The 27,015-nt window shown below is 43.6% G+C and overlaps 1 protein-coding gene across 1 annotated transcript; it reads left to right on the top strand.

Moving 5' to 3' along the window:
• The first annotated feature begins 49 nt into the window (after positions 1 to 49).
• taf2 (TAF2 RNA polymerase II, TATA box binding protein (TBP)-associated factor) lies at positions 50 to 27,015 on the top strand. The gene is made up of 26 exons (XM_036537988.1): positions 50 to 610; positions 1,293 to 1,347; positions 1,512 to 1,672; positions 2,160 to 2,278; positions 2,821 to 2,962; positions 3,637 to 3,868; positions 4,318 to 4,502; positions 6,753 to 6,866; positions 9,850 to 9,949; positions 10,046 to 10,131; positions 11,106 to 11,241; positions 11,924 to 12,078; positions 12,367 to 12,481; positions 12,580 to 12,689; positions 13,068 to 13,133; positions 13,797 to 14,049; positions 16,357 to 16,497; positions 16,955 to 17,065; positions 17,353 to 17,546; positions 17,927 to 18,066; positions 20,108 to 20,177; positions 20,736 to 20,845; positions 22,336 to 22,568; positions 23,200 to 23,313; positions 24,847 to 24,949; positions 25,645 to 27,015. Exons 1-26 carry the CDS (start codon positions 561 to 563, stop codon positions 25,929 to 25,931), a joined length of 3,582 nt encoding a protein of 1,193 aa, XP_036393881.1. The 5' UTR covers positions 50 to 560; the 3' UTR covers positions 25,932 to 27,015.

Raw genomic sequence — 27,015 nt, 5'->3', positions numbered from 1 at the left:
TTCCGTTTGCGCGGGAGGTCGAAGGTTAGATACAAAATGGCTGATCATTATGGCGGATGGAGCATCTTGCTGTGAGCAATTGAAGGGAAAGGAGAGGCACAAATACAGTGGAAACCTACTCACAGTACACGTTTGACTATGCACAAGGCAGTTTTATAATGTATGGCTGCAGTGCTGATTGCACATGCATTGTTAGTTATTTGCTTTGAGAAAGTGGCTAAGGTTGACTTCTAGCTGATATGACGACCTAGTAGATTGTGAGCGCTGGCTAGTACTGTAGCTAACCAACAATAATACTCATTTGGAATTTAAGTTTGATGAAATGCGAAGCTTGTCGGGAACAGCAAGCTACCTAGCAAACGGCAGCTAGATGCGTGGTAGCCAGCGATCGCATTAGTTAACATGAAGTAGCTAGCCGGTTAGATATTTAGATAGAATCTGTGGAATGTAGAAATCGGGTCATTAAAAGCATCGTCGTATTTAAATACCCCGAAACCGCAGAAGTCGGTGGAGAAAGTGCGAATTCCGCAGGATATCGGTGCGCGTATGGGAATGTCAAGATGAATAGGAAGAAGGACAAGGGATTTGAAAGCCCTCGACCGTACAAATTATAAGTATCCATTCAACTTCTTTTAATATCCCCTGTTGATTCTTCGAGATTATTCTGTGTTAATAGCTAATTGTGCTATCTGTTGCTGTTATCAACTTGCTTGCTAACGAGCTAATTACTTCCATTTAAGCAGCTAGCTACAATAAGTATAGTGAGCTAACGTTACTCCTGTAGTCTAGTTCACTGTTTCTCAACCCTCTCCTGGAGTACCTCTGCCCTGCATGTACATCTCTCCCTGCTCCAACACAGCTGAATCAGCTGTGTGCGCTGAGCATGGAGAGATCTAAAACATGCAGGGCAGGGGGTACTCAAGTTGACAAGACAAGTCTAGTTGACTTACGAGCTACCTAGCTAGTGCATCTGGTTATGCTTTCATTGATAACCCGGCGCGGTCTGTTCCATCTGTAGACAAGTTAGCCAGATAGCTAATAAGCATGTAACGTCAAGCTACGGGCTGGCGTGTGTCATAACGACTGCTGTATTATGATGATTTAATGTTTTGCCAGCTTGGTGCCTGCATTATAACACATCGTGCTTTTTGACCACTGAGCACAGGGGGCTGTTCTACTTGCAGATAAAGATAGGTAGTAATAGAATTTTTGTGCTCGGGCATTCGAAGTGAAGTGTTCACCTTTCGACGTATCTGTTAGTTTAACAACAAATCTCTCACTTTTTTATTTACAACCCATCAGGTGGTCTGCATCAACAACATAAACTTTCAGAGAAAATCTGTGATTGTAAGTACTGTAGACATACCTATTCAACTATTTCTTTTTTCCATTTCGCAAATGTCTTGGCGTTGGTGGTTTCTTAAAGCAGATTGATTTTGTGAGCGTTGTCTGTTCATTGTTTGAAATACACGATTCCATAAGGCATATGACCGTTTTCTCTTGCTTGACAGGGATATGTGGAGTTGACTATTTTCCCGACGGTTGTGAACCTAAATCGCATCAAGCTCAACAGCAAGCAATGCAGAATATACAGGGTTCGAGTGAACGACCTGGAGGCCCCCTTCATTTACAATGACCCAACCCTAGAAGTCTGCCACCATGAGTCCAAACAGTGAGTGTTCTTTCACACGCTGACACTGGGTTATTCCTTACATATCTAACTACTGCTAACATACCATATTCCTTAGGGTCTGAATGTACCAACTGAACTTGATCCATAGACCTCAGTCTCTCTCACAGCAAGTCTTTTAATTGCTGTCAAAAATGATTGAACATCAGTGGCTAAAATACATAGATATCACAGTGGAAGACAAGGCCTTGTTGTATTTTAATGAAGTTTGTTGCATCTTAGAGTAATCATTTTATGTGCCTAGCTTTGAAAAAGTAATATGCTCCCTGTTGCTTGAAGGTGAGTTCCATAATTCCAGCACTCATATTATGTTAAAATGTTATTTTAATATTTTCAAGTGACATTCTTCAAGTAAACACCACTGGGTCCTATCTGGATTGCAGTGAGAGAAGAAAATAAGCGATTACTTTGAGTGAGCACTGGGCACTGTTTGGCTGACCATGTGGTATATTTGTCTCCTCCTCTCCAGGAGGAACCTGAACTACTTTTCCAGCGCCTACACTGCAGCGGTGAGTGCCGTGGACCCAGACTCCGGGAACGGAGAGCTGTGCATCAAAGTTCCATCAGAGCTATGGAAGCAAGGAGACGGTAAGGATCATATAGGTCATGCTTGTGTAGCAGAGCTGAAATCAGTAGCTTGTGTGAGTCCCGCGTAAAGCCGGTCATGTAGCAGGTAGCAGAACCTGTGACATTACTCCTTGAGACGTAGTTAGCTAGCATTGTTGCCTGTGCAGCTGGAGACAAATTACCTTTAGCTCAACTGGTAACAACGTTGGTCATTAGAATTTAGTTGTGTGATGAGGGGCAGACCTCTCTCATGTTACACTGGATAGATGCTGCAGACAGTTCCCTCCATGGACAACCTGTTGCTTCTCCATGTTGCATTTAATTATTGTCCGTCTGATATACAGGGGTAAACGGACCCCACTCTCAGTGCTTGAAAAAGTGTTTTTGCCTTTATTTTAACTGAGGTGGGAGTGGGCTGTCAGGAGCCAGAATGGTACTCAAGCCACTTCTGCTTGGCTTGGTTCTGTTCTGTTCTGCTTGCCTAAATGTAAAGCGTGCCATTCTCAGGAAATGTCTCCAAAGCAGAGGAGCACTTTATCTGACCTTAAGGCCTCTGTCCTCAGAAATGAAGGTACTAAAGGTATACATCGAGTTCTCACTGGACCAGCCCAAAGGAGGCCTCCACTTCGTGGTGCCTGATGAGGAGGGCAGCATGGCGGAGAGAGGGGCCCACGTCTTTTCATTTGGATACCAGAACTCCACACGGTACACGGGTGTCCGACAGCAGTGACCGCACGCTCTTTTCCCCGGAGCGCAAAGTCACTTCCTGATAGTATGAGCCCCTTCGGAAACGTACAGTGCTGTTGTGGAAGTGGAGGCTGCTCACATTCTTTGTTGATTCCTGCTTTCACTTTAAATGCCTTCTATCCAAAGTGCTTACAAGCCAGTTTTGTTTATAACAAGCTGTCTACAGTGAATCAAAGGGGGCAGTTATGATACTTGTGAACAGATTCGGGCATGAAACCATAGTGATGCATTCCTTTGCTTTGACTGCTTGAGCACACCATTTAACTGCTCCAATGGTCAGCGATTGTCATTGCAGTGGTGACGAGCTTGAATGCATAAATGGCAACTCTGTAAATAACTATGGAGCGGTACCCGAGTAGCCCTTCAGATGTTTTTAACTAAAATGTGTTCGATAAAGCAGCCAAATGAGGCTCATCATTGGGCAGGATGCTCTCAGGGCGTCATCTAGAATCCAAAATGTCATCCTTGTCTGGTCATAATAAGAACTGGATGTATAGATGACACATATGTGGGGCACCATCATGCTCAAAATTTACGGAGAGACCCTCAAGGATGATAGGGATAACAGTAGTGAAGATGACTGCGGCAGTAATGATGATGATGAAGATGATGACAACCCTGTCCCATCGCAGGTTCTGGTTCCCCTGTGTGGACTCATACTCGGAGCTGTGCACCTGGAAGCTGGAGTTCACAGTGGATGCCGCTATGGTGGCCGTGTCCTGTGGCGACCTGGTGGAGACCGTCTACACGCATGACATGCGGAAGAAGACCTTCCACTACGTGCTGCCTATCCCCACTGCGGCCCCCAACATCTCCCTGGCTGTGGGGCCCTTTGAGATCCTGGTGGACCCCTACATGCACGAGGTACTGTATGTGAGCATGAATAAAAGAAGGATTTGTTTCACATGGGCTTGGTTTGCGTGGTGTTACAGCATGAAATGAAGAACAGGCTTTACAGTGATAGGGGAAATAGAGCATTTGCTTTTTGGTGAAACACAACTCTTACAATGCAGTACAGGTCATCAAAAGGTCATGGCATACAAAGCATATTCCTATTCAGTTCTGACCAGCAGAGGGAGACATGCACTGCATAGGGATGCAGCTCAACCCACACCTGGCATCCCTTTCACATATGAAAAGAAACCTATTAGTGCCTCGAGGTGTTTTTAAAATTTCAGTTATTAACATGGCGTTTTCTGAATGAAACAAATTCAGTGTCTTTCAGAGCTAGTTTTGTTAAGATTTCTGTGTATGTAAAGTTTTTCTTGCGGCTGGTTCTCAGGTATCCTGACGGTATGTTTTTCTTTCCCCAGGTCACACACTTCTGTTTGCCTCAGCTCCTGCCCTTGCTGAAGCACTCCATGTCCTACCTCCATGAGATCTTTGAGTTCTACGAGGAGATCCTTACCTGCCGCTACCCGTACTCCTGCTTCAAGACCGTGTTTGTGGACGAGGCCTATGTGCAGGTGTCCTCCTACGCCTCCATGAGCATTTTCAGGTACTTAACTCCTCTTTCTGACCCGTTTTCACTGATGTTTCCCATAATGTGGAATACAGAGTAAGAACACAGTATTTAATTTTTAATAAGCTTTAATTTTAAAAGTTCACTGTTAATAGTCATGGGGGATTGTTACAATAGAGAATTATTGCATAATTGCATCCCACCACAATAAAGGATAACTAAAGCAGTAGAGACCTTTAGAAGGACCCAATGGAGCTGATTCATTCACGCTTGCCATGTTTTATTCATTTTGGCATTTTCATTTTGGTATGGACTGTTGCAGTTTTATGTATGAGGGATTTCAGGTCAGCAAGCATTGATGTTCAGTGGGAAATTATTGCCAAATGTTTGTGAACATCAATACTGTTCTTAGTCCTTGTGGCCAATGGCAAATTGGCAATTCGCTTGAAAGAACACTGGCAGCTGCCATGTCTTTGTAAAGCTAATTGCTGGTATTTGGCAGTTTTCTTGCGTTTTGTGGTGGTCACGGTATTTTTTTTTTATGTGCGCTTCAGATGTTGATCCTTATAAAGAACACAGCTGGGAGCAGCATTTATCTTGAGCTTCTTAATTTCTCCCAATGCTCTCTTGAAAGAGCAATGACAACCCAGCAGTTAGGACTCTTATTCTGTTTGAGTGAAATATGCCATTCAGCTGAATATGAGTGCTGTTTTTATTTGCCTTCATTTTGTGTATATGAATTTTAAACTGTTCTTGATATGCCACTACTGATATATGATCACAAATCCTCGATAACATTTCACAATTTGCATTCAGGTATGTTACATCTTAATTTAGGTTTTGAAGACAACTTTGGATAAATTAAATAGGTTTCAGGGGTCTTTCTCTTCTCTTAGAAACCTCAAAACGTGTGTGTAAATTCAAGTATAGTGAGTGGCTTTTGTGCTTTAAGAAGCTTAAAATAAACCCTTAGAAGGATCTTTGAAATGGAATTTGGAATGCCCAATGATTTTTGATAATTCTTTCATTTTGCAAAGCTCCACAGTCTCATAGGAGCCACCGTACAGCTCCAACCCCCACCAGGCAATCTGGGATAGTGCACACAAACACCTGCCCTCCTCTGAAACATGTGATGTCAACTGCTGCTTCTTTTCATACTGCAGTCCCCATGCTAAGCTGGAGTAGACATGAGATGGAGGAGAACGCTTTGTACGCAGCTTTATACAGGCAGACCACGGAGTCCTGATTGAGGGGTCAGCAGGGGTCACTGATGAGCTATGGGACAAACACACCTCTAGCCAACCTACCAACCTGTATCCCCAACCGAGCATTAATTCGAACGAGTTATAGGTTTGTTGGATCTTGTAATGCTACCATGGATGGCTTTCTTCAAAGGAAGAAGACTTGTACTCCCCAGCAAGCAACTGCCCTCACTTAGTAGAATTAGTCCTAGTAACCATTCATTAAAAGATGTATTTTTGAAAGAAGTTCTCATCTTTATTGTCTTCATTGTTAGTTAGCGTATGCCTAAAACAACCTCAAGCTAAATTTAAAAGCTGATTTAAAAAAAAAGCCAGTGAGTAATTGTGCAGTTCATAATCCGAATAGTCGATTATTCGTTTCAATAATCGATAGATTATTCGACTATTAAAGTAGTCATTAGTTGCAGCCCTAATTGCAGCGTTGGTCATAATTTAAAGGTCCTTGCAAAGCAAGCATGTGGATAAAAGCATGGAAGATCCAGAATTTATTTATATCTTAGTGGATACTTCTCTTAATGGAGCTTAGAGAAGACAAAGCATTTTGAAACATTGGCCTAAATGAAAATGAACAGAACGTTCTACTGTAGGACCAGCACTCTGGCTAGAAGTCACGTGATTCCAGCATGGAAAGGGAAGACTTCTTTCAGACAGAATCCAAAAATAATGGGACATCACAACCAAGTTTGAATAATTGACAACTAGTGCTATGACCCATGCAGTTTATGAATTTCAGTTAAAAAAGAGCACAAAAAGTTTGCCACAGTTCACTCCACAGCACAAGAGTCCACAGAATGCCATGCAGGAACCAATGCATTATGGGAGTTCTCAAGCCAGCTGTAGCAGCACTAAATGTCCAATGCCCTTTTGAGATGAGGAGCAGCCCCGCCAGGGAGCCTGGACCATGTGTCCTCACCCATTTCAGACCTGTTTTTTTGCTGCTTTCTCTCTTAATTATCATGACCCTGTTTTCAAACCTGTGAAACTCAATGCTTGTTTTTTTTTTCTCCTCCTCCCCCACTTGCAGCACAAATCTCCTGCACAGTGCCATGATTATAGACCAGACTCCCCTGACTCGACGCTGCTTAGCTCAAGCCTTGGCCCAGCAGTTTTTTGGCTGCTTCATATCCCGAATGTCCTGGTGAGTAATTTTAGCCGTAGTCTGAACCAGCTTGAGCAAGATTTTGGGACCTCAGACGAGAGGAATCACGGTGCAGCCATAGAGGTTGGAGAGTTTGGGCAGTTTTCCAGATTCTCGCTCTTTTTTTGCATGGTGTTAATGTGTTTTGCCCTCAGCGTTATATGAAATTTAGCAGTGATGTGTTTGGGCTAGCAGTATGCGGTGTTTGTTAGGCCCCTGAAATTAAAGGTCCAAGTTTGAAATTTTACACGGTGCAATGCTTTAGTACTGGAAGTGTAATATACTGTGAGTTGCCCTGATTAAAAGGATCTGTTAAGGATATGTATTGAGTTTATATATTTAAATACATCCACCATTTACATATCTTCATTTCTAATCTGTTTTCTCTCAAAAATATAAATAACTTTATACTCCTCCCGCTTTACAGATGGATGTGCTATTTTGTCATATGCTTTGTGCAGATTTCTGAATGGTCAGGAATATGTAATATCATTTGTATTGTCTTATGCTTTTATGCAAATCAAATGGAAAAACACATTGGGCACAGTGGGCAAATGCTTCCATTTTTGTCATTGGAGCAGATATACTCGCACTAAATTCACAGTATTACAATATTTAACTTGTGTACAATCCTGATTTGGATTGAAAAAGTTGCCAGCTAGTTGGTTAATCAGTTGAACGAATTTGTGGAATTTGCTTTGGGTTTGTCACATTTTTTACGCACTCAGGCACACAGAGACATCTTCCATTATTATTTGATGAACTGCCACTCAGTTCTTAGGTCAGTATTTATATTTATATTATTATGTATTTATGTTAATATAGTGTGTGTCAGATAATGATGCTGTCCTTGGATATAGCAATATAAAATGAGGGTAACTTGTATCAGATGCTTGTCTAGCACTATCTGGTACTGCTGCTGTCACATTCAGCACTAGTATAGTAACATGCTGATTATGCTCCAAAACCCAATAACCATTAGCTATCATATCTTCACTGTTTAGACTATTACCCTGACAAACAACACTACTCATACCCCGTTAAAACTTAACATAACTTTTTTCTTATTCACCCACACCAACATTACAGTGGACTGTAAAACTTAAAACTTAAAAACATTGAAGTACATTTCAAATGTACTTCAATGAAGTACAACTTAAAAACATTGAAGTACATTTCAAATGTCATTTTGGAGCATGAAAGTTGGATTCAGATTTCCCATCAGACTTTGCCTGTCTAGTTACTATAATACAGAACTCTGTGTAAATAAGAGGAGCAGACACTGGGTCTATACCTATGGGCATGATGGATTTGCATTAGTTCCTGGCATCTAGTCTCTAGGAGTGTGGGGCCCCTTTGGCTATCACTGGTGTGAGATGCTGAAATTTCACAAGAGATGTCCAAATGTTTGATCGCAGCAAACAATAGACCCCCTGTCTTTTGAGTGTTTAAAACTAAATCAGATGTGGAAGCTTGAATTACTCATTTATTTGTGTTGTATAAGCCTCAGTTGGAAAACTGAACAGCTTCCTCTTTGATATGGAAACTGGTCACCTGTTTACAATTAATTGTGTGGCTTAATTCTGTTCAAGCCTGTAATTGAAGACAGCCTCGAGAAGCTGAGCTCATGTTCAGCTAGTAAAAGCACTTTTATGAGTCTGTATTACCCCTGTTTATTACAGCCAAAGTGCAAAACTCATGTGAGCACTTTCTTTGTGTGTAAAGTGTTCAGCAGGCATGCTGGTGGCCAGCGAGCAGGAAGACTTGAAAGGAAAAATGAACAATGGACTTTGTGCTTTTTTTTAACCCCCCCCCTTAAAGCACTGTGCCAGACATTTGTGCCCTTGCTCCTTTTATTGCATAAATGTCACATTGATTCAGCGTTAGAGAAGCGCTCACCTGGGCTGGTTCTTTGCCACATGCTTTGGTGCATAGAAAGTGAGCATCTTTAAAGACGTTCTTGCAGCCTAGCATGCTACAGCTGTTCTCTGCTAAACCACAGCAGCCAAGCATGACTGGTCCTAACTGGAGTGCTCTTCCCTTCAGACCTAATCTTAAAAGTACTGTGACAGGGACACTGTGTTGCAAGAGGTGCTGTCTTTCAGACAGGATTTTACAACTGTTTTATGGACTCCTTATGGTAAAGAGAGAGAATCTGGAGAAACTCTAAAGGGTAGGCAGATAACTCAGCCAGTACCACTGGGGTTTTCAGTCAAGTGATGTCAGTATGGTTACATAATCGTACCCAACATCTGACTTCTGCTCATCTCCTCAGTTTATTTGATGTGTGTAATGCTGGTGCTAAATGTCGGCCACCCAGATGGCTATTGCTCGTTTGTGGTGAACAAGTGCTTTCAGATCCTTGGATGAAATCCTTTTGTGTGGCAACATGTTGCCCTTCACTAGAACTGTGCAGCAGTTCCATTTGATTCCTTGTTATTTCACCTGTTTGCAAGATGCTATGCGTTATAAATTTGTCATAACTAGTGATTTCATTGGGGATTTGTGATGATTCTACAATTACCATTCAGGCTGCTCCAGATTAGTCAGTCTGCCTGGTTTCATTTGTCAGTTTATTTGGCAGGCTACATTTATCACATACAATTCTTTGTGTTCTAGAAACACGTAGAATTAATGACACGAAATTAGTCATTATACAGCAAGTTCGTGATGTCATGGTGGTAACATCAAAAGCTCGGAGCGATGTCTTAAGTTGATATTCTGTGTTTATGAGCTGAATGTTCAGGGTGCACTTCATATATCTTAACTTAAGCATTTGATATGGTGGCATACTAGATTAATTTAAAGAGATGGTGATTCACAATTGCTTGGAACACCTGGATGTGAAGTCCATTTTGCCTAGGCAGATGTATTGTTAATGTATTGTTCTCTTAAATGCTGACATCTTTATGCTTCAAGTTCCTTGCCTGTGTTAGTGGTCGTGCTTGATAGACATCAGTCCTGCCCTCTCCTTGTGCCTTAGGTCAGATGAGTGGGTGCTGAAGGGGATATCGGGGTACATTTATGGCCTGTACCTGAAGAAGACGTTTGGCGTGAACGAGTACCGCCACTGGATCAAAGAGGTACGTCGCCACAGGAATATATCAGCATCAGGCTGTTTATTTAGTAAAAATGAGGGGGAGACGTTACCTTCCATCTGCAATCTGATTGGTCTGCAGGAACTGGACAAGATAGTCGAGTATGAGCTGAAGACAGGGGGTGTTCTGCTACATCCCACCTTCTGTGGCGGCAAAGAGAAGGACAAGTAAGTGCTCTGCATGTCCATTTCTGGAGAATATCCCACATCTCCTGTGCTGTGGAACAATATGTCAGGCCCTTGAGTTAAAAATTTAAAAAAATATATCACATCATCCAAGTCAGATGGGTCTCAACAAAGCAGATTACAGTGTTGTATGATATAGAAGAAGGGAAAATTGTGCATGTAGAAAGGCTTGACACTAAAGTGAAGCATCTGGACCTTTCAGGCCCAGTTGCACATTATATGAATAGACAAAGTATATTTCTCCTTACAGAACTTTCCAGTAGGTTTCTTATTCTTGACCAAATGCCTTATCCTATTTGGTAAGCCTAGCATTGTGCAGTTCACACAGATGTAATATAATATAATAGTGTAGTATATATAATATAATTATAATTCACACCACAGAAACTACAAGAATGATTGTGTGTTCCCCACACACCATCTGATCCACTGTGACATGAAAGCAGCGAACACAGGGTTAAAGCATAGATGCTCACCTATGTTCAATTTTATGAATATGTACGACTTAGCATTTTAAGCTTACATAAAGTATTAAGTGCTCTGATTAGTCTGTGCTGGCACTGATCCATCCAAAAACATACAGTAAAAAAATCGTACAAGCTTTGACATCATGTTCAAATTTTAGTTTGAATAGTTATATTGAAGAACATGTTTCTAGTTTAATTAAGTACATTTTTGAGAAAGTTTCCAACTTGTGCAGTTGTGGGGGGGAACTGAATTGAGCGATTCATGCTACCCTAGTACAGCTGGCAATATTTACAGCGTTTGTCATTTAAATCACACCCCTCCTGTAGTGGTTTCTGAGAGTTATTTACCAAATGTACTTATTTGCATTCATATCTGGACGTTGGCTGTCATCAGCTGGGCTGGTTGCGCGTTTGGGCTGAATCTGTTGGTCTGGTGGTAGTGCGGTTGTAGGGTGAGGTCGAGGTACAGGCTCTCTCTTTCTGTTTCAGCCCCACCCCCCATCTACACTTCTCCATCAAGCACCCCCACACGCTCTCCTGGGAGTACTACAAGATGTTCCAGTGCAAGGCTCACCTGGTCATGAGGCTGATTGAGAACAGGATCAGCATGGAGTTCATGTTACAGGTGAGTGATTCAGAGCCTGGGGCCATGCGGGTTTGACGCTGCAGCATTGCGGATCAAAATGTAGGGCAGCGATCTCTAGACCTGGGTGCGGATTCCTGTTTAGGGATTGCTGTTACTGCTGTTACTGCTCTCCATTTGTTGCTGGGATGAATGCGTCCGCCCAGCAAAATGACAGTTAAATGGGTGCAGTGACTGTCTCTTCCATGTTAAAGGAATGTGCATTAATTTGCATAGAGCCATGGCCCAAGCACATGAGTGAACAATTCTACAGCTGCTCAGTTTGACATATTAGTACTGTTTGTAATTGGAGTGTACTGGTTAGAATACACACATGCATGTAAGAAGTCCTGGTGGCTCCTTTGAACCAACAGAGGATTTTTAGATGAAAATTATACAAGCAGATTTTTGAGTGAATCATTAGTGCTCAACTGGACTTCTAGTGAAATTTCAGCTAACAGAAATGAATTTCTAATCTGAAAACGTTTAGACTGTATGGACTGTAAACTGTCTGGTTGAGAATGTAGCCTATAAGACTGTACAGACTGTTGACCACCTGATTTAGACTATTAACTGTAGCTACTGTTAACTGCCTGGTTTAGACTGCAAGCTGTAAGATGTCACAGACTGTAAACCAACTGGTTTAGACTGTACAGACTGTAAAATGCCTGTGCTTATCCCGAAGGTGTTCAACAAGCTGCTAAGCCTGGCCAGCACAGCCTCCTCTCAGAAGTACCAGTCCCACATGTGGAGCCAGATGCTGGTGTCCACCTCCGGCTTTCTCAAGTCCATCTCCAACGTGTCGGGCAAGGACATCGGGCCTCTGATCAAGCAGTGGGTGTATCCTCTCACCAGCCAATCAGGCTGCAGCATCAGCCTGGGGTCCTTGTAGCCAAAACAGGCTTTCACTGCTTCATTCTGTTTCCAGCGGCGGTTTGAGCCATAAGGGTTTTCTCAGCCTGATCCAAGCGTCCTTAGTCAAAATAAAATGAGATTGTTTTAGTCAGTGTTGTTGTATTGCACATGCCTCATATTGCTATGCCTGTGCGCTTGCCAAGCGAGCCCTTGGAACGAGCCAGCGCTGGGTGTTGCAGGTGCCACTGTTTTGCCTTGACTCCTAGACCTCAGAGACCAGAGCGGGGTGGTCAAGTTTTTTGGCAGCTTTGCATTCAACAGGAAACGAAATGTCCTAGAGCTGGAAATCCGACAGGATTACACATCGTCCGGGACTCAGAAATACGTGGTGAGTCTCGTGTGCCTCCACGAGCCAGAACAAGGCCTGTGGTGTGTGGAGTGTCCAAATGCTGAATTGCTAAACTCTGTCTGTGTCTGCGTTCGTAGGGCCCCATTAAAGTTACAGTCCAGGAGCTTGATGGATCCTTCAACCACACTTTACAGATTGAGGAGAACAGCCTCAAGCATGACATCCCATGTCACTCAAAGAGCAGACGGTAACTTACTTCCTGTTTTAAATAGGATGCCTTTTGTGGTGTCTTCAATATCAGTTTTATGCTCGAATTGTCAGACATTTCCCTGGAGGCCTTAACTGTTAACCTGTATCTGTGACTTTTTTGAGTGGAAATGAATAAAGCCAAGGAGTGCACTGGGCCCCCACAAATTATTACACATTTTCTCAGTGTTCACAGTTACCTTGCTTCTGCCATCACAGCAGATTAAACGCGGATTATTCAGTTGCATTTGTTTGATTTCAATTTTAATTTCTTAATAATTTAATAATTTCTTTAATTTCTTTAATGTCTCTGGGTTTTCATTACATTACTATTGACATAATTGGGCTGTAGTTAACAATTTTTTGTTTCCTTCTTCAGAAACAAGAAGAAGAAGATCCCCTTGATGAACGGAGAGGAGGTGGACATGGACCTCTCCGCCATGGAGTAAGAGTTACTGCAGTTCGCACACCATTCGGGCCGGCATAGACCTGCCGCTCCGAGTGAGGCTGTGTGACGCAGAGGCTGATAGGCTGATGTTAAAGGCTTGTTTTTTCACAGAGCACAGGGCAGTAGAGGCAGGAACAGGGCCAGGTGTGGTCAGGCTAAGATAGGGCGAGCAACGCGGATTGTACGGTGAGAATCAAGCACAGCTCCCCAGACACCTCCTCGCCCTGCAGTTTACCGCTGTTTAAACAGCCACTTTCAGTACGTCATTCCTGTTCGTATCAGTGCAGTCTTTGTACTGTCCTTATTCAGTGTGCGCAGGGCACACTTGGATTTAGTTTGACAAAGCAATCCTAAGTGTACATCTAAGTAATGTATCCTAAAGGGATTAAGTGCCCAGTGGAATTGATGTATGTTTTAAAGCAATGCCAAGTCTGCATCTCAATAATGTATCTTAAAGGGATTTAGTACCCAGTAGGGCTGACATCTATAATAAAGCAGTTACAGGTTTATATCTCAGTAATATCCTAAATGGATTGAGCACCCAGTGGATTTGTATGAAAACAATCCCCCGTCTGCATCTCAATTCTGTATTTTAAAAGGATTAAGCACCAAGTGGGCCTGATTAAATAAACTGACACTGAGGTTTCTCTGTGTGGCCAGTGCTGACTCCCCACTGCTGTGGATCCGGATTGACCCAGACATGTCCATCCTGCGGAAGGTGGAGTTCGAGCAGGCGGACTTCATGTGGCAGTACCAGCTGCGCTATGAGAGGGACGTGGTGGCCCAGGAGGAGGCCATTTCTGCCCTGGAGAAATTCCCCACGCCCGCCTCACGCCTGGCTCTCACCGACATTCTGGAGCAGGAGCAGTGCTTCTACAAAGTGCGCATGCAGGCCTGCTTCTGTCTGGCTAAGGTCAGGAATAGCAACGCTCCATCCCGAACCCTAACCCTAACTCCATTCCTGAATGCTACCCCCCCAATCCTAAATCTAATCTGCTTCCTGAACCCTAACCCTAAATCTAACCTCCACTCCAGAATTCTATCCACGACCACCCCTCAGCCCTCATCCCCATCCCTACCCCAACTCTAACCTATCCTCTCAGAGTTTGCTTATATGGATACTCAGGGGATGTGTGTTTTTTGATCGAAGTATGTCAAAGTATTTTCAGTTTAATCGCATAGATTTCATTAACTAATTAGTCCCAAAAGCTTGAAGGAAAGATACTCTACTAACAAAAAAACAGGTTCAAATGAGAAGAGAGTGAGTGAGTTATAGTAGCCCACTGCCTTTCAGGCTGTTTCTTTCATTTTGTGTGTTTAGATGCCTTAGGAGTCCTTAGGAGCATACCGTGATGCTCTCAGGTTCACAACAGTTTTTTAGCAGATTACACTGATCCTAGGTGGCCGAACATTTACAATCCAGTGAACTACGTTTTGAACAAGCTGGAGAACATTCTGTTCAAACTCCTGTTTGAATTTGACCTTCTGAAAAAAAAACTACAGTTGAGAAACTAATGGTGGCATTTTTTACTGTTATTAAGGGTGTGTTTGTGTGTTAGAGGGCATGTATGCCACAAGGTTATGCATATTTCTAATGCTATTGTTAACTACAGTTGGAGGCTGTGTGAGTTTATAGTGAAAATGGTTAGATCGTACAACCTCATCTTTTGCAAACCATTTGTTTTTAGCATATAACATGTGGCACCTGATTGATGTGGCTGTTCTAGGGTCAGTTGGTTCAGTAAACACAATCTGCAGTGTGGTTATGGAATGGTTACAGCTGTCCTGGGAACAGGCAGTTCAGCGATCAGCCTTTACTGTAGTTATGGAGTGGATGTAGTGGATGTGGGGTCAGGCAGCTCAGCGAACACAGTCTTTACTGTGGGTATGGAAGGAGAACAGCTGGAAAGGCCTGAGGGCAGGGGGCGAACAGCCTGCACCGTTCAGCCCTCCACTTACCCTCCCAACAACAACATCCTGCCTGCCATGCTTGCAGCCTGATTACCACAAATCCCCCAATTTCCTGCTGGAGCATAGGCTGCCTCCCCTAACGAGCGCGCAGGGGACTGCCGGCCCGCTAATGAGCGACCTCCACCCCTCTGTGTGATGAACGAGGCAGCCAGGCCCCCCCCATCGTCCGCCGCATGATGAAATCACATGGAGCCGGTAAAAGTGCCATGCTGGACGCCGGCAGGCCTGGGGTTTTAATTTCACCATGCTTTGAGGAGGGTTGCTGATGTTTCAGCCAGCATCAAACAACGTATCCTGTTTCGTTCTGACCTCAAGCCGCATAGGTGGACGCCCAGGGACGGTATCTAAATTCGATGCTTTCAGATACATACTGTTTTCAGACTTTATTCCCATGAGCCCCAGGCTGCATTTAGCAGCTGGGCTCCTCCCCCCTGTAAAGAACCAATGGCACAGAGGCAGCTCTCTGCAAGACCAATGAGATGCAGCAGTCGCTGGCACTGTGAAATCCTGCAGTGGTGCAGGGTGATGGCACAGAGGGTACAGACTGGATTGTGCAGTGACCTGGAAGTGAAAATGTTTCTTAATCACGTTACTTAACGTTTCTTAAGGGCAGCATGTAGCATAGTGGTAATGAGTAGGACTCATAACTAAAAGGTTGCCAGTTCAAATGCCCCCTGGGGCACTGCTGCTGTACTCTTGGGCAAGGTACTTAACCCACAATTACCTCAGCAAATATCCAGCTGTATAAATGGTTAACATGTAAAAAATTGTTTCCTATATAGGTTGCTCTGGATAAGAGCATCTGCTAAAATGAGAATAATGTAATTTAAATGAAGCCCCCTCAGGCTGTTGTGAGTGTGTTATGCTGTAGTTTGCACCCTTTGTCATGGTTGTAACCTGAAATTATTTTTTAAATTAAATTAAATTTTGATTTAATTAAAATTTTTTACACATCTTTTTTCTAAAACATAAGCATTATTTAAAAGTATATCCCAAGGAAAAGGGTTAGCTGAACCCTATATCCATTGCCCTTGAGCAGCTAATTTATAAACACTTTCTGGGGCCATTTAGGTTAAGAACTTTGCCCAAGGATACAGTGGTGGCCTACTGCAGAACCAAGTTGGTTAATTTTAGGTTCTGTATTCCTTAGAGATGGTACTTACCACTGTGGTATACTGCTGCCCTATTCCCTTTCAAGGCGTTTTGTTTTTAGTCAAGTTTCTAATTGTTATTATTTACCGTGCTGCAGATTGCAAACTCCATGGTGAGCACTTGGACGGGGCCCCCTGCCATGAAGTCCCTGTTCACCCGCATGTTCTGCTGCAAGAGCTGCCCCAACATCGTCAAGACCAACAACTTCATCAACTTCCAGAGCTACTTCCTGCAGAAGGTAGGTGATCCCCGTCAGACCAACGTTTAAAAGGCACGCTCAGGGGATGTGTGTTTTTCAGCTTCAGAGGCTCCACAGCTTAACTCGTTCATATTTTTGCTCACAGGCCTCAGTGAAAATGTTTCTGCAGTGTTTAACACAATAGACACAATTAAGTCACGTATGCAAAAATGATTTGGGATTAACATAATTGTCCATATTCACTGGGACAGTAGTAAATGAAGATTAACAATATGTTAACTGTTTTAGGGTTTGCAGATACACCAATGTTAATATTTATTACAATATTATGTGATAAATCTGAAGTGTGAACTACACGAAAATCATGACTAAGAACTACAGCTTCATGTAACTTTGTGCTTTCTGAGCTAAGTAAATCAATGCCAGTTTGGCATTTTAAAAGCGATTGTGTTCTGATCATGACACACCTTTGATGGACCTTTTTTTGTCTCTGTAGACCATGCCTGTTGCTATGGCCTTGCTTCGTGATGTGCAGAACCTGTGCCCCAAAGAGGTCCTGAACTTCATCCTGGACCTCATCAAGTACAATGACAACAGGAAGAACAAGGTAAGGAGGTCGGGGGTCATGAGTGCGAGGCCACGGCAGCAACAGCTGCCATGAATCGCTTGGCGAGCTCTTGGTAATCAGTCCTGTGTGAGGCGGCCAGGAGTCGCACCTGATCTCTCTTTTCTGCGGGGTCTTGTGTAACAGGTTCTGTAACTGTCGCTGGTGTTCACAGCCAGCATGCCATAAAGGTAGCAGTGGTGGGGGTGCAGAGGGAGGGAAAATAGTGAAGAAGAGCCGAAGTATGTGCTAATTCCTCTAATCCCCTCCTACCGCGTCCCCCCTGGAAGTTCTCAGACAATTACTACCGCGCTGAGCTGATCGACGCGCTCACCAACTCGCTGACCCCAGCCATTAACATCAGCAACGAGGTGCGCACAGTGGACAACCTGAGCGCCGATGTGCGGCTCATCCTGGAGGAGATTACGCGCTTCCTCAACATGGAGAAGCTGCTGCCCAGCTACAGGAACACCATCACCGTCAGGTGAGGGGCGCGGGTCTCTGTGCAGCGCGTGAGCGAAATGGCAACTCATGTCGCAACTGAGGTTGGTTCAGTATTTTGGAAGATCATCCATCGTTTTAAATCCTCTTTGAAATGAGAAAATGTGCCACGAAGAAGACTTGCACACGCAGCCCACAGCTCAGTTTTAGCACAGAGCAAATGACAGTGTTCATCCATGTCCGTGAAATGTCTGTATATAATATCCCAATTATGAGTGGCCTGAAGTTTGACATATTTACCATTTTTGTTTCCAACAAAAGTTTGATAGGAGGCAGATGCACCTATGACAAATGACCTTCATTTAATGTCCGTTGGGCCTGTTTTGTCTGTGTGTGCGCGCACATTTCACTTACCACACCCAGTTGTTTGAGGGCCATTCGCATGCTTCAGAAGAATGGCCACATCCCCAGCGACCCATCGCTGTTCAAGTCCTACGCAGAATACGGCCACTTCGTGGACGTGCGCATCGCCGCACTGGAGGCCGTGGTGGACTACACACGAGGTACAGACCCACTACACTCCTGTTTTCTGCTTGTGTCCTGGTGCCTGTTTTGTGTGGCTGAAAGGCTCATCCAGGATCTGAAATTGTCTTGTTGTCTTACCAGCTAGCTAATACCCACATGTACAGGTGTTGAAAGGATAACTAGAAAGACCCCTTCCTTTCAGGAAACTTGTCAGTTTTAATGTTTTGCATTTCTATATTTGGACTTACATTTTGTAAAGAAGCATTGCAATGTAGTAATCAGTTCATTCGGTATTGAATCAAAGAAATTAAAGCAGTTCTCCATTTTCTTTGTAAGCAATGGTTGTTGACAAGTGTGGTATTGAATAGTCCAAACTGTTCTAGTTGCAGTACAAGACTGAGTCAGAACAGCAGTAAGTACTTAATTGTAAAAATGATAAAATGATTTTAAAAAGATGCCTTTTTGAAACGGGAGGACAAACATATTAATGTATTTCAGCACATTCGTATAAACACACACACACACAGTGCCCTCAGAATTTATTCATACACCTGATTAAATAGGAACAGAAATGTGATGTAACTGAATGTGGAAGAATAAGGGTCTGTGTGGACTCTTAACTTCTTTAGCACAAACCCACAGGTGCGTAACTCCATATTCAAATGAGAACATTCATTCTGTTCAATGACTTCATGTTTGCTGGGCTCATTTATAAAGCAGACTGTCAACGTGAAATTAAGGGGTTTTATTGCAGACCTCCAAGGATGCTTGACTGGGACTAGTTCCTGGGTTGGAGAGAAAGAAATGCTAATTGCATTTTATGTGGAAAACATAAGTCACACAGGTAACTCGGTGTTGTCAGTCCTGACCTAACGAATCACGTTTACTCCATTTCTTTTACAATAAACAATAGCAACAAAAACACATTATAGGAGTGAGTCACGGTGCCTTACTAAAAAAATTCTGAGAAGTATTTAACTTGAATCTTTAATTAGAGCCGCTTGTTAAGTTGTGCTTTTTAATTTATTTGGAGGGTTGGATCAGAGGCCAGCCGATGTGAGGTCAGTCTTTCAGAGAGCTCTTGATGTTTCAGTTTTTAATTTACCTCTAAAATACAGCTGCGCTCCATTTTAGGCACCGGTGTCTACTGTCCCACACTATCTGTCATCACATGACAGATAGTGTGTCAGTGTGTTCACTCATTCAGCTTGGTGCAGATCCATTCATGGTTAGACCTACAGGCCCACTCCAAAAATTAATCTAATATCAAATACAGTCACTGGGACAATAAAGTGCTGCTATACGACCTAGGCAAAAACGTGCTGCAAATACAAGGTAAGAGAGAGAGCTACAAGTACAAGCCAAGAATCTTAGATTTACCAGGTCAAAATGGCAAGGGTGTCAGTCCAGGTAGAGCCTGAAGAGGTGTGTCTTCAGCCCACATCTGAAGATGATGAACCGACAGCCTTTGGGTTATGAGGCTTTATCTTTATCACTACACAACACTGTTGCCCATCTATGGTATTCAGATGTGATAGCACAGCATCCAGCAAAAATTAACCATTGCAGGTAAATGTTGGTTTGGGAGCCTGGTAATACAGACAGGGGCTGAATGGTAGTGCTCTCAGACTGCACTTAAGGCTGACCTTAGAGCTCGTGTAAACTGCCTACCATCATTTCTTGAGCTCTGTGCAAACACCATTGAGTGAAAAGGTTTGTGAATAGGAAAGTAATTCATAATGTACTGTCCTTGATTCAGAACACTGGGATTCACTCCATAAGGGACACAAAGGAGGCCATGACTGGGATAGCACACTCCAGACCAAAGCAGCATGCTCCACACTGTTTATTTCACACTTCCCTCAATCTGAACTGTACCTTTCACATGAAGATGAGCGTTTTCTCCTATCCCAGAATGCAGAGTCCCTGTACGCCTCAGGGTCAGGCTTTTTAAGCACCTCCACTGCGTAGCTGGCTCGGTCCTCGTTAGCGGTGCCCACGGCGCTCGTGCCGGGCCGGAGGTGTGAAAGGAGCCTTTGTGCCCTGCCGCGGGGTCTTTAACGTGCTGTTTATTGGCAGTTGACAGGAGTTCCGGAGAGCTGCAGTGGCTCCTCAACATGGTCCAGAACGACCCAGCGCACTACATCAGGTCAGTCTCCACGTCAGTGCTGCCAGCTCGCAGGGAAATATCGTTAAAACCGCTCACTGGGGAGGGGAGAGGTAACCTCCAGAATGGCTTGGGCCAAGGAAGAGCCCTGTGTTCCTGTATGTCCGGCGCAGAAAAGCCTCTGGCTTAAACGCCACTCTTTATGGCCAAGCCATTAACATTAACATTGAAATGCACTTGGTTGTATGAAACATAACAAAAACTGACTTACTGTATATGTCTAAAGAGTGCTGTTAAGGCCACGGTTTCAGGTTTTACATGCTCTGATGCTATGGAGAACAGAGTTAACAAGCAAAACATTGCTGATTAATTCCAGTTACGGCCAAGTCTTCTGCTTTTTGTCAGGTAAAACTGACACATAAAGTCCCAAATAATACTGTTAAATGTCTATTTCATTTTGCATCTTAAGTGTGAAAACATGTTACTTCAGTTAATATGTGTTTTGTGTGCGTGTTGAAAATTTATGGCAAAAGACAAAAGTGGTTTTGGTTTTTTTAAGCCTGCTTCTTAAATCCTAAATATTTGCATTTTCTTTTTCAGACACAAGATCCTAAGCATGCTGAGCAAGAATCCGCCTTTCACCAAAGCCGCCGAGTCATCCCTCTGCAATGAAGCTTTGGTGGACCAGCTGTGGAAGCTGATGAATTCAGGTGCGTTGCAGAAGCCTGCAGAGTCACACCCTACCTACTTCACACGCACACAAGATGGTGTGAAGCGGAAGCCTAAGAAAGAGGCTTGTTGTAATAAACACAGCTAATATTTAAGGCTAACCAAAGCAAGCAGCTGCAGTGAGACTACCCTCATATGGTGAAACTTATCTTTTACTAAACTGTTGACAGAATCTTATTCATGTGCTTTATTCACCCCCCCAATCCCCTGTGGAAGCAAACTGAACTGATATGTACGCCTGAGGCTGGAAAGTTGATTTTCGCTCATAGTAGCGCGTCTGCCCTCTTGTTTTCATTTCTTTCTGGCCTCCTCCAGCTGCCCTCAATATCCTCTGCGATGAGGGAAAACCTGTAAACATTACCCTGTACAGGGGTGAGGGAGCAACGGCAGCTCACGGCCTGCTTCTGATTATGCGACACGCATGTCTTGAGCGAGAAGGCCCTTTCTTTCACAGTGGTTAGCACGGTTTGAAAGATTCCCACGAGGGACCGCCACAGGCCTCTCCACAGTGGTGGCTGTTTTCTTTCTCACTGCAGTGTAAATTTTAATATGTGTTCCTTTAGACTTCTGTGGCAGCCTCATTGCACCTCACCCTGCCAGAAAAATTCAATTCATCTCGCAGCAGTCCAGGTTTAAAGCCCAAAGATAATGCTCTGTTGTTTCTTTTCCTTACACAAGTCCTCAAGCTTTGAAATTCATGTATTTGAAGCAAGCAGCGCAGCTCCTTGTAATAAGCTAAACCTGGGCAGTGTCTATTTTTCAGCTTCATGTTAATAAAACTTACTGCTGTTTTATGGCGGTTATGTTGCGTTAGCGGCATACCTCCAACGAAGCCTTTTTAAACAATAGGTAAGTGAGGGTTTGGGAAGGCAGGAGCCACATGCCAGGGCAGGGAGGCACATGCCTGTCCATTGCACTTGTCATTGCTGTGTGCTCACTCTTATTAACCCTTTGTTCAGTCCTTCCCTGTCGAAATTATGGGGAGTGGGTTACAGAGAAAATGTTTCACAGACGTATCTCTGTTTCCTTCCCTTACATGTTATCATGTTATGATTCTGATGGAACGTTATAGCTATAGACTCAACTCATGAAGAATGATATTTGAAGCATATGAAGGATTAAGAATGATATATAAAGATATAAATAGGATATATAGGAAGATATATGAGAGATTTGAAAAGTTGTACTTTTAAATAATATGCAAATGACATTATTTGAACAGAAGATGCCCTCTCTGTCATGGTGAGGGTAAAGTGCTGTAAAAGCTACTTCCATACTACACTGCTCTCACTTACCTGGTGGGTGTACGTCCATTCCAGGATAACAATCATTAATTTGTGGATAACCTTCATTTGCCATGCCATAACTACACGCGCACAGGACAAGCTCCTCTGTAAAACCAAGGTAAGGTAAATGATCCAAATTCCCCATGTGACCGTCCTGATGGAGCTCACTGTGTACAATCGTGCAGGCACATCCCATGACTGGCGGCTGCGGTGCGACGCAGTCAACCTGTACTACACGCTGTTTGGCCTGACACGGCCTTCCTGCCTGCCGCTGCCCGAGCTGGGCCTGGTGCTCAACCTCAAGGAGAAGAAGGCCGTGCTCAACCCCACCATCAAGCCCGAGATGGCAGGCTCTGGGGCCACGGAGCCGGGTGCCGGCACAAACTTCCATGCCCCAGCTGCCGCCTTCCCCAGCAGCGTGAGTAGCCCGATCCTGGGGATGCACAGCAGAGCCTCCAAAAGCCATGGCAGGCCTCAGGCTAATGTGCATGTGTGCGTTAGCACTTCAAGTTCATGTTAGGGTAACGTTCGAAAATGAGCCCCAGTGAAATTTAGTAGGACCCGCTAATAACACACCAAGAGAATGGCCCCTGTGTTGTTTCTTACGCACTTTGTGCAAACGCCATCCCTTGTGTTCAGTTTCTCCGAGTCACCCGAGGTGCCTTTGAGTCTGGCACGCTTCGGCAGTGCTGCTGACGGTGCCCACATGTAAAGTCTTTGCAGGGACTCTTTGAGGCTGTAGGGGTGTTGCTGGAACAGTGTTGGAGAGCACATATCTTTGCGAAGAGTGGCGCATTAAGCTGGTACATTCTGTTCCTAACCTAAACCACGACTCCACACTGCTCTGGCCTGAATCAATTAAAAATGATGGTGCCATTAGTGGCCGTAAAAGGTACGAGCCAGAAATTACTCATAAGGAACAACAGAAAATGCCAATGGGGCTGTACATTTAGAGACGTTGCATAACCCCGGAGCTCAAATTACGTAGGGCAGCAAGCAGGAGGTGGGTCAAGGGGCATTGTTCTGAAAAGGGAGCTTGTACTTTGCAGATGGAGGAGGAGCACATGGCCATGGAACCGCCTACAAGTGCTGCAGCTCTGCCCCCACAGGGCCTGAAGAGGAAGGCAGAGACGCCCCTGGGGTCACCACCAGAGCCGGGACAGGTAGTGCTGGGTGGGGGGAATGGAGGGGCCAGGAGAGAGCAATCAAAGTAAGGCTGCCCCTGCTGGATTGACTCACCCAAAAGCACATACAGCTTTAAGGTCCAGCTGTAGATGCACACCTCAGGACTAAGTCAGCAGTCTCATGTATGTTGTGGTTTAGCTGATGCCATATGAATGAAGGCATGTTACCAGTTAGTGCTGGTAGTCCTTCTTCTCTTCAGTATGGAACCTCATCCATTTTTAAACAGAAAGATGTAAGCTAGTCAGTCTGATGGAATGGCGCTGGCAGTTCTAAGTGGGAATGATGGATTGGGAATAGTTTTTGTGAAGAAAAATAAGCAAAATGCCAGGTGATGAACTTCCAGTTCCTGTTGGTTTTCAGGGTCTGGCTCATAAGTCATAATGTGAGTGATTTTACGAAGGAGCCCAAGTAGGCAGCAAGGACACGCACCACCAGTGATTTCTGATGGCGACATTTGTCTGTCATCTGATGCGTTTGCATTTCGACAACATGACTCAGTGGCCAAAAGCAAGTTTCTAGCGTACTCAGTAGGGATGTGCATCTCCATCACTGAGGTCGATGTGATACACATCTCCATGCATTGCCAACAATCTGATACATTAAAGATACATATGAAGGAAGTACTAATGCGATAAAATATGATTCACCCCTGTTGTGATGCAGTGTGATTCCACATGATTTCAACACGATGCAATGCAAAAGAATATGATGCTATGCAATTCAGTATGGTACAGATAGTTTGATTTTTTTGTAGACAGCAAATAATAAATAAACTAAAAAAGTGATATTTTTACTTCACATATTTGTTTCTCTAGTACTGCAACTCAGTAAGAATCCAATTTATGCTGTTTCTTTTTGATCGAGTCGTGTTGCCTGTTGTACTTTATAGTGGCACGACATATTTTGCAAATTGCATGCGTCTTGTCAAATTGTCCGTCTCTCTTGAAAAATCCGAAGAATCAAACATTTGATTTGTAGCAATTAGGTGGCACATGTAGCTCTTCCTACTCCATGATAATCTGTGACTCGCCCGGACACACCTCCAACTCGCGCAAGACTTGGCCAAGAGACTTGATGAGAATTGGCCACTGACAGCAGTGGAGATGAGAGCATGCTTGAGAAACAGAGAGAGGAGGAATCAATCTAAATATAAAATTATTGGTCACATTTCTCATAAAGGCATAGGGCTTCTACTAATAATAATATAAAAATAAATCAAATTTTACCGATGCAAAGATGTTAGAAACGATGCATCCCGAGTTCATCCCAAATTGTATCCGGTGCACACTTTTTTAATCGGGGCAATCACATAGTGAACTTTTATGCCGGTGCACTGATGCGAATCAGTGAATCTTACCATCCCCAGTACTCAGCAGTGAGCTTTGTTTGAAATCATTCGTGGCACTCCTGTGTCAACTGTGGTCAAGATGTTATGGTCAGTGAAATATTTTGCATGCTTTCAGCTAATGTTCCTGTGAAATTGAGCTGCTGGTTGTTATCTCTGTTTGCAGTTCAATCCCCAAGAGGAGGAGGATATCGACATGGACACTGTGCATGACAGCCAGGCCTTCATATATCATCACCTCAACATGCTAGAGAGGCCGTCCACACCAGGTGGGAAGGAGACCAATATTGACCTTAATATCTGTGGGTTACCCACTACTGCAAAGTCCTTGATATTATTTTCAGCCTGGGAGTTCATGGAAGAGACACAGAAAGTCGTCACATATGCTTCCATCATTTAAATGTCATGGATAAGTGGTCAAACACAAAAGAAATGTAGTTTGTTTTCCATTTACCACAAGCAAAATGGACCCATTTGTCAATTCATGAACGTGTTGTTATTTACTGTGAAATGACAGTGCACTGAAATTGCTAACATACTGGCAAATTCACTGGCGCTTGCATTTATCCAACTGTCCATTGCAGCACTGAAAGTAATCCTTGCCCAAACGTCTTACAGTTATCCTTAAAATGTATTTAAAAACCCATGGAAAGTGTATGTTTGACTTGAGTTTGAACCTTGTTCATTAGATGTGCTGATTAGCCATGAATGCAGTGCATAATGTAGTTTGTATGAAGTTGTTTTTTTCACCTTCCTAACTTTAAGTGACAAAATCAAGATCCAGTAACAAATGTGGCAAGTCAAAATGTGTTTTTATAATGAAACACAGTCAAGCATTATGCAAAAAAAAAATATATATGTAGCTTAATTGTCTAAATAGTCTGTCTGCCCATCCAATATGAGTGGCGTTTTCTCAATGGAATTTTGAGTACCAACCTCACCCCCTCTCTGTAACCTCGCTCAGGTAAAGAGCCACCATCCATGGAGCAGGCCATTCTGTCCATGCCGGCCACGCCCCTCCCAGTATTCAGCAAAGAGACCAATTCCTCCTCGAAGCACAGCGAGCACCACCACCACCACCACCACCATCACGAGCACAAGAAAAAGAAGAAGAAGCATAAGCACAAACACAAGCACAAGCACAAGCATGACAGCAAGGACAAGGACAAGGACAAGGACAGGGACGGCCATGGTGCTACCAACAGCCCGGCCAGCGGTCGCTCCCTGCGCTCCCCTTCCCTCTCCGACTAGACGGAGCTGGGGCAGTGCCATGCAGCGCAGGGTCTGCTAGTCTCTGCTGGTCTGTCCGTGAACACCTCAGCCAATCACTGGCCACCTTCTCGGTGCCCTCTGGGAACTGCATTCCCATTGCCCTCCTGGAAATGGTTTCTAAGTGCCCTCTGGCAAACCCATTCAGACTGTTTCTTGGTGCCGTCTGGGAAATGTGTTCTAATAGCCGGTTTCTCAGTGCCCTCTAGGAAATGTATTCTTAGTTCCCTCTAAGACACACCTTCTGCAGTCAAGGTGAAAAACCTGTTCTCTCTAATGTCCCCATCAGCCTCTCAGAAATGGTCTTCTTCTGCCAGGACTCCCCGCTTTTGTAGGGTGACTGCAACCCTCCATCATGCTTACTACTTGAACCACTAATGTTCATCTTGGAACCCCATTTCATATAAGTGACAGCTCTTCACATTTCTTCTTTGGTTGAATCCAAACTGTTTTTTTTTTTTTTTTAACTTTTGAAGATGCTGCCCCCTGTGTTTTGGAACTGTAGAAACTGAAGGAATGGTGAGCTTTACTTATTTAGAAATGTTTCCTCTGTGCTTTAGGCGAACACACATCACCATCAGAAGCCCTAATCTGTCACCCACATCATTCATTAAAATGTCCATGTGCTACATACATTTATTTTATTTGTGGTTTTAAATTTGCAAACATAATGGACTTAATTGCAAATGGTGCATTCAGTATGTGTTTTACATTCAAGGCTTGAAACAAGGAATATATTGCTTTCCCTAGCTCTTCTTCTTTTCAAGATAATTCCAAAAAGAATCTGGGTCACATCCTGTCCTGATTTCCATAATCCATGAACTCACTGTATAATTTACACCTCAGCCACATTGTGTTCCATGGATTTTTTTATTCTGTGAGCTTCCAACCATGCATGGTTTTACTGTCTTGTAAGTATTTTTTTCTGTTTCCTTAATGTGTTCTTTTAGTGTTTCTAGCTGATTCGATCGGTTGCTGTTATCCCTTTATTGTGTAGGGCACTTTTTTGACCTCCTCTTTGTATTTTCTATTATATTGTAGTCATAAAATAACATAAAAGATCCTC

The sequence above is a fragment of the Megalops cyprinoides genome, chromosome 10 (assembly GCF_013368585.1).
Source record: "Megalops cyprinoides isolate fMegCyp1 chromosome 10, fMegCyp1.pri, whole genome shotgun sequence".
Classification (NCBI taxonomy): domain Eukaryota; kingdom Metazoa; phylum Chordata; class Actinopteri; order Elopiformes; family Megalopidae; genus Megalops; species Megalops cyprinoides.
This window is presented reverse-complemented; position numbering and strand designations above follow the sequence as displayed.

What these genes read in the sequence shown, in the direction of transcription:
- taf2 (XM_036537988.1), top strand. Translation starts at nt 561, where the DNA reads ATGAATAGGAAGAAGGACAAGGGATTTGAAAGCCCTCGACCGTACAAA. An exon ending in ACCGCCACTGGATCAAAGAG is followed by an intron (nt 9,950 to 10,045) that starts GTACGTCGCCAC and finishes ATTGGTCTGCAG; the next exon opens with GAACTGGACAAGATAGTCGA. An exon ending in AGGAACACCATCACCGTCAG is followed by an intron (nt 17,547 to 17,926) that starts GTGAGGGGCGCG and finishes TACCACACCCAG; the next exon opens with TTGTTTGAGGGCCATTCGCA.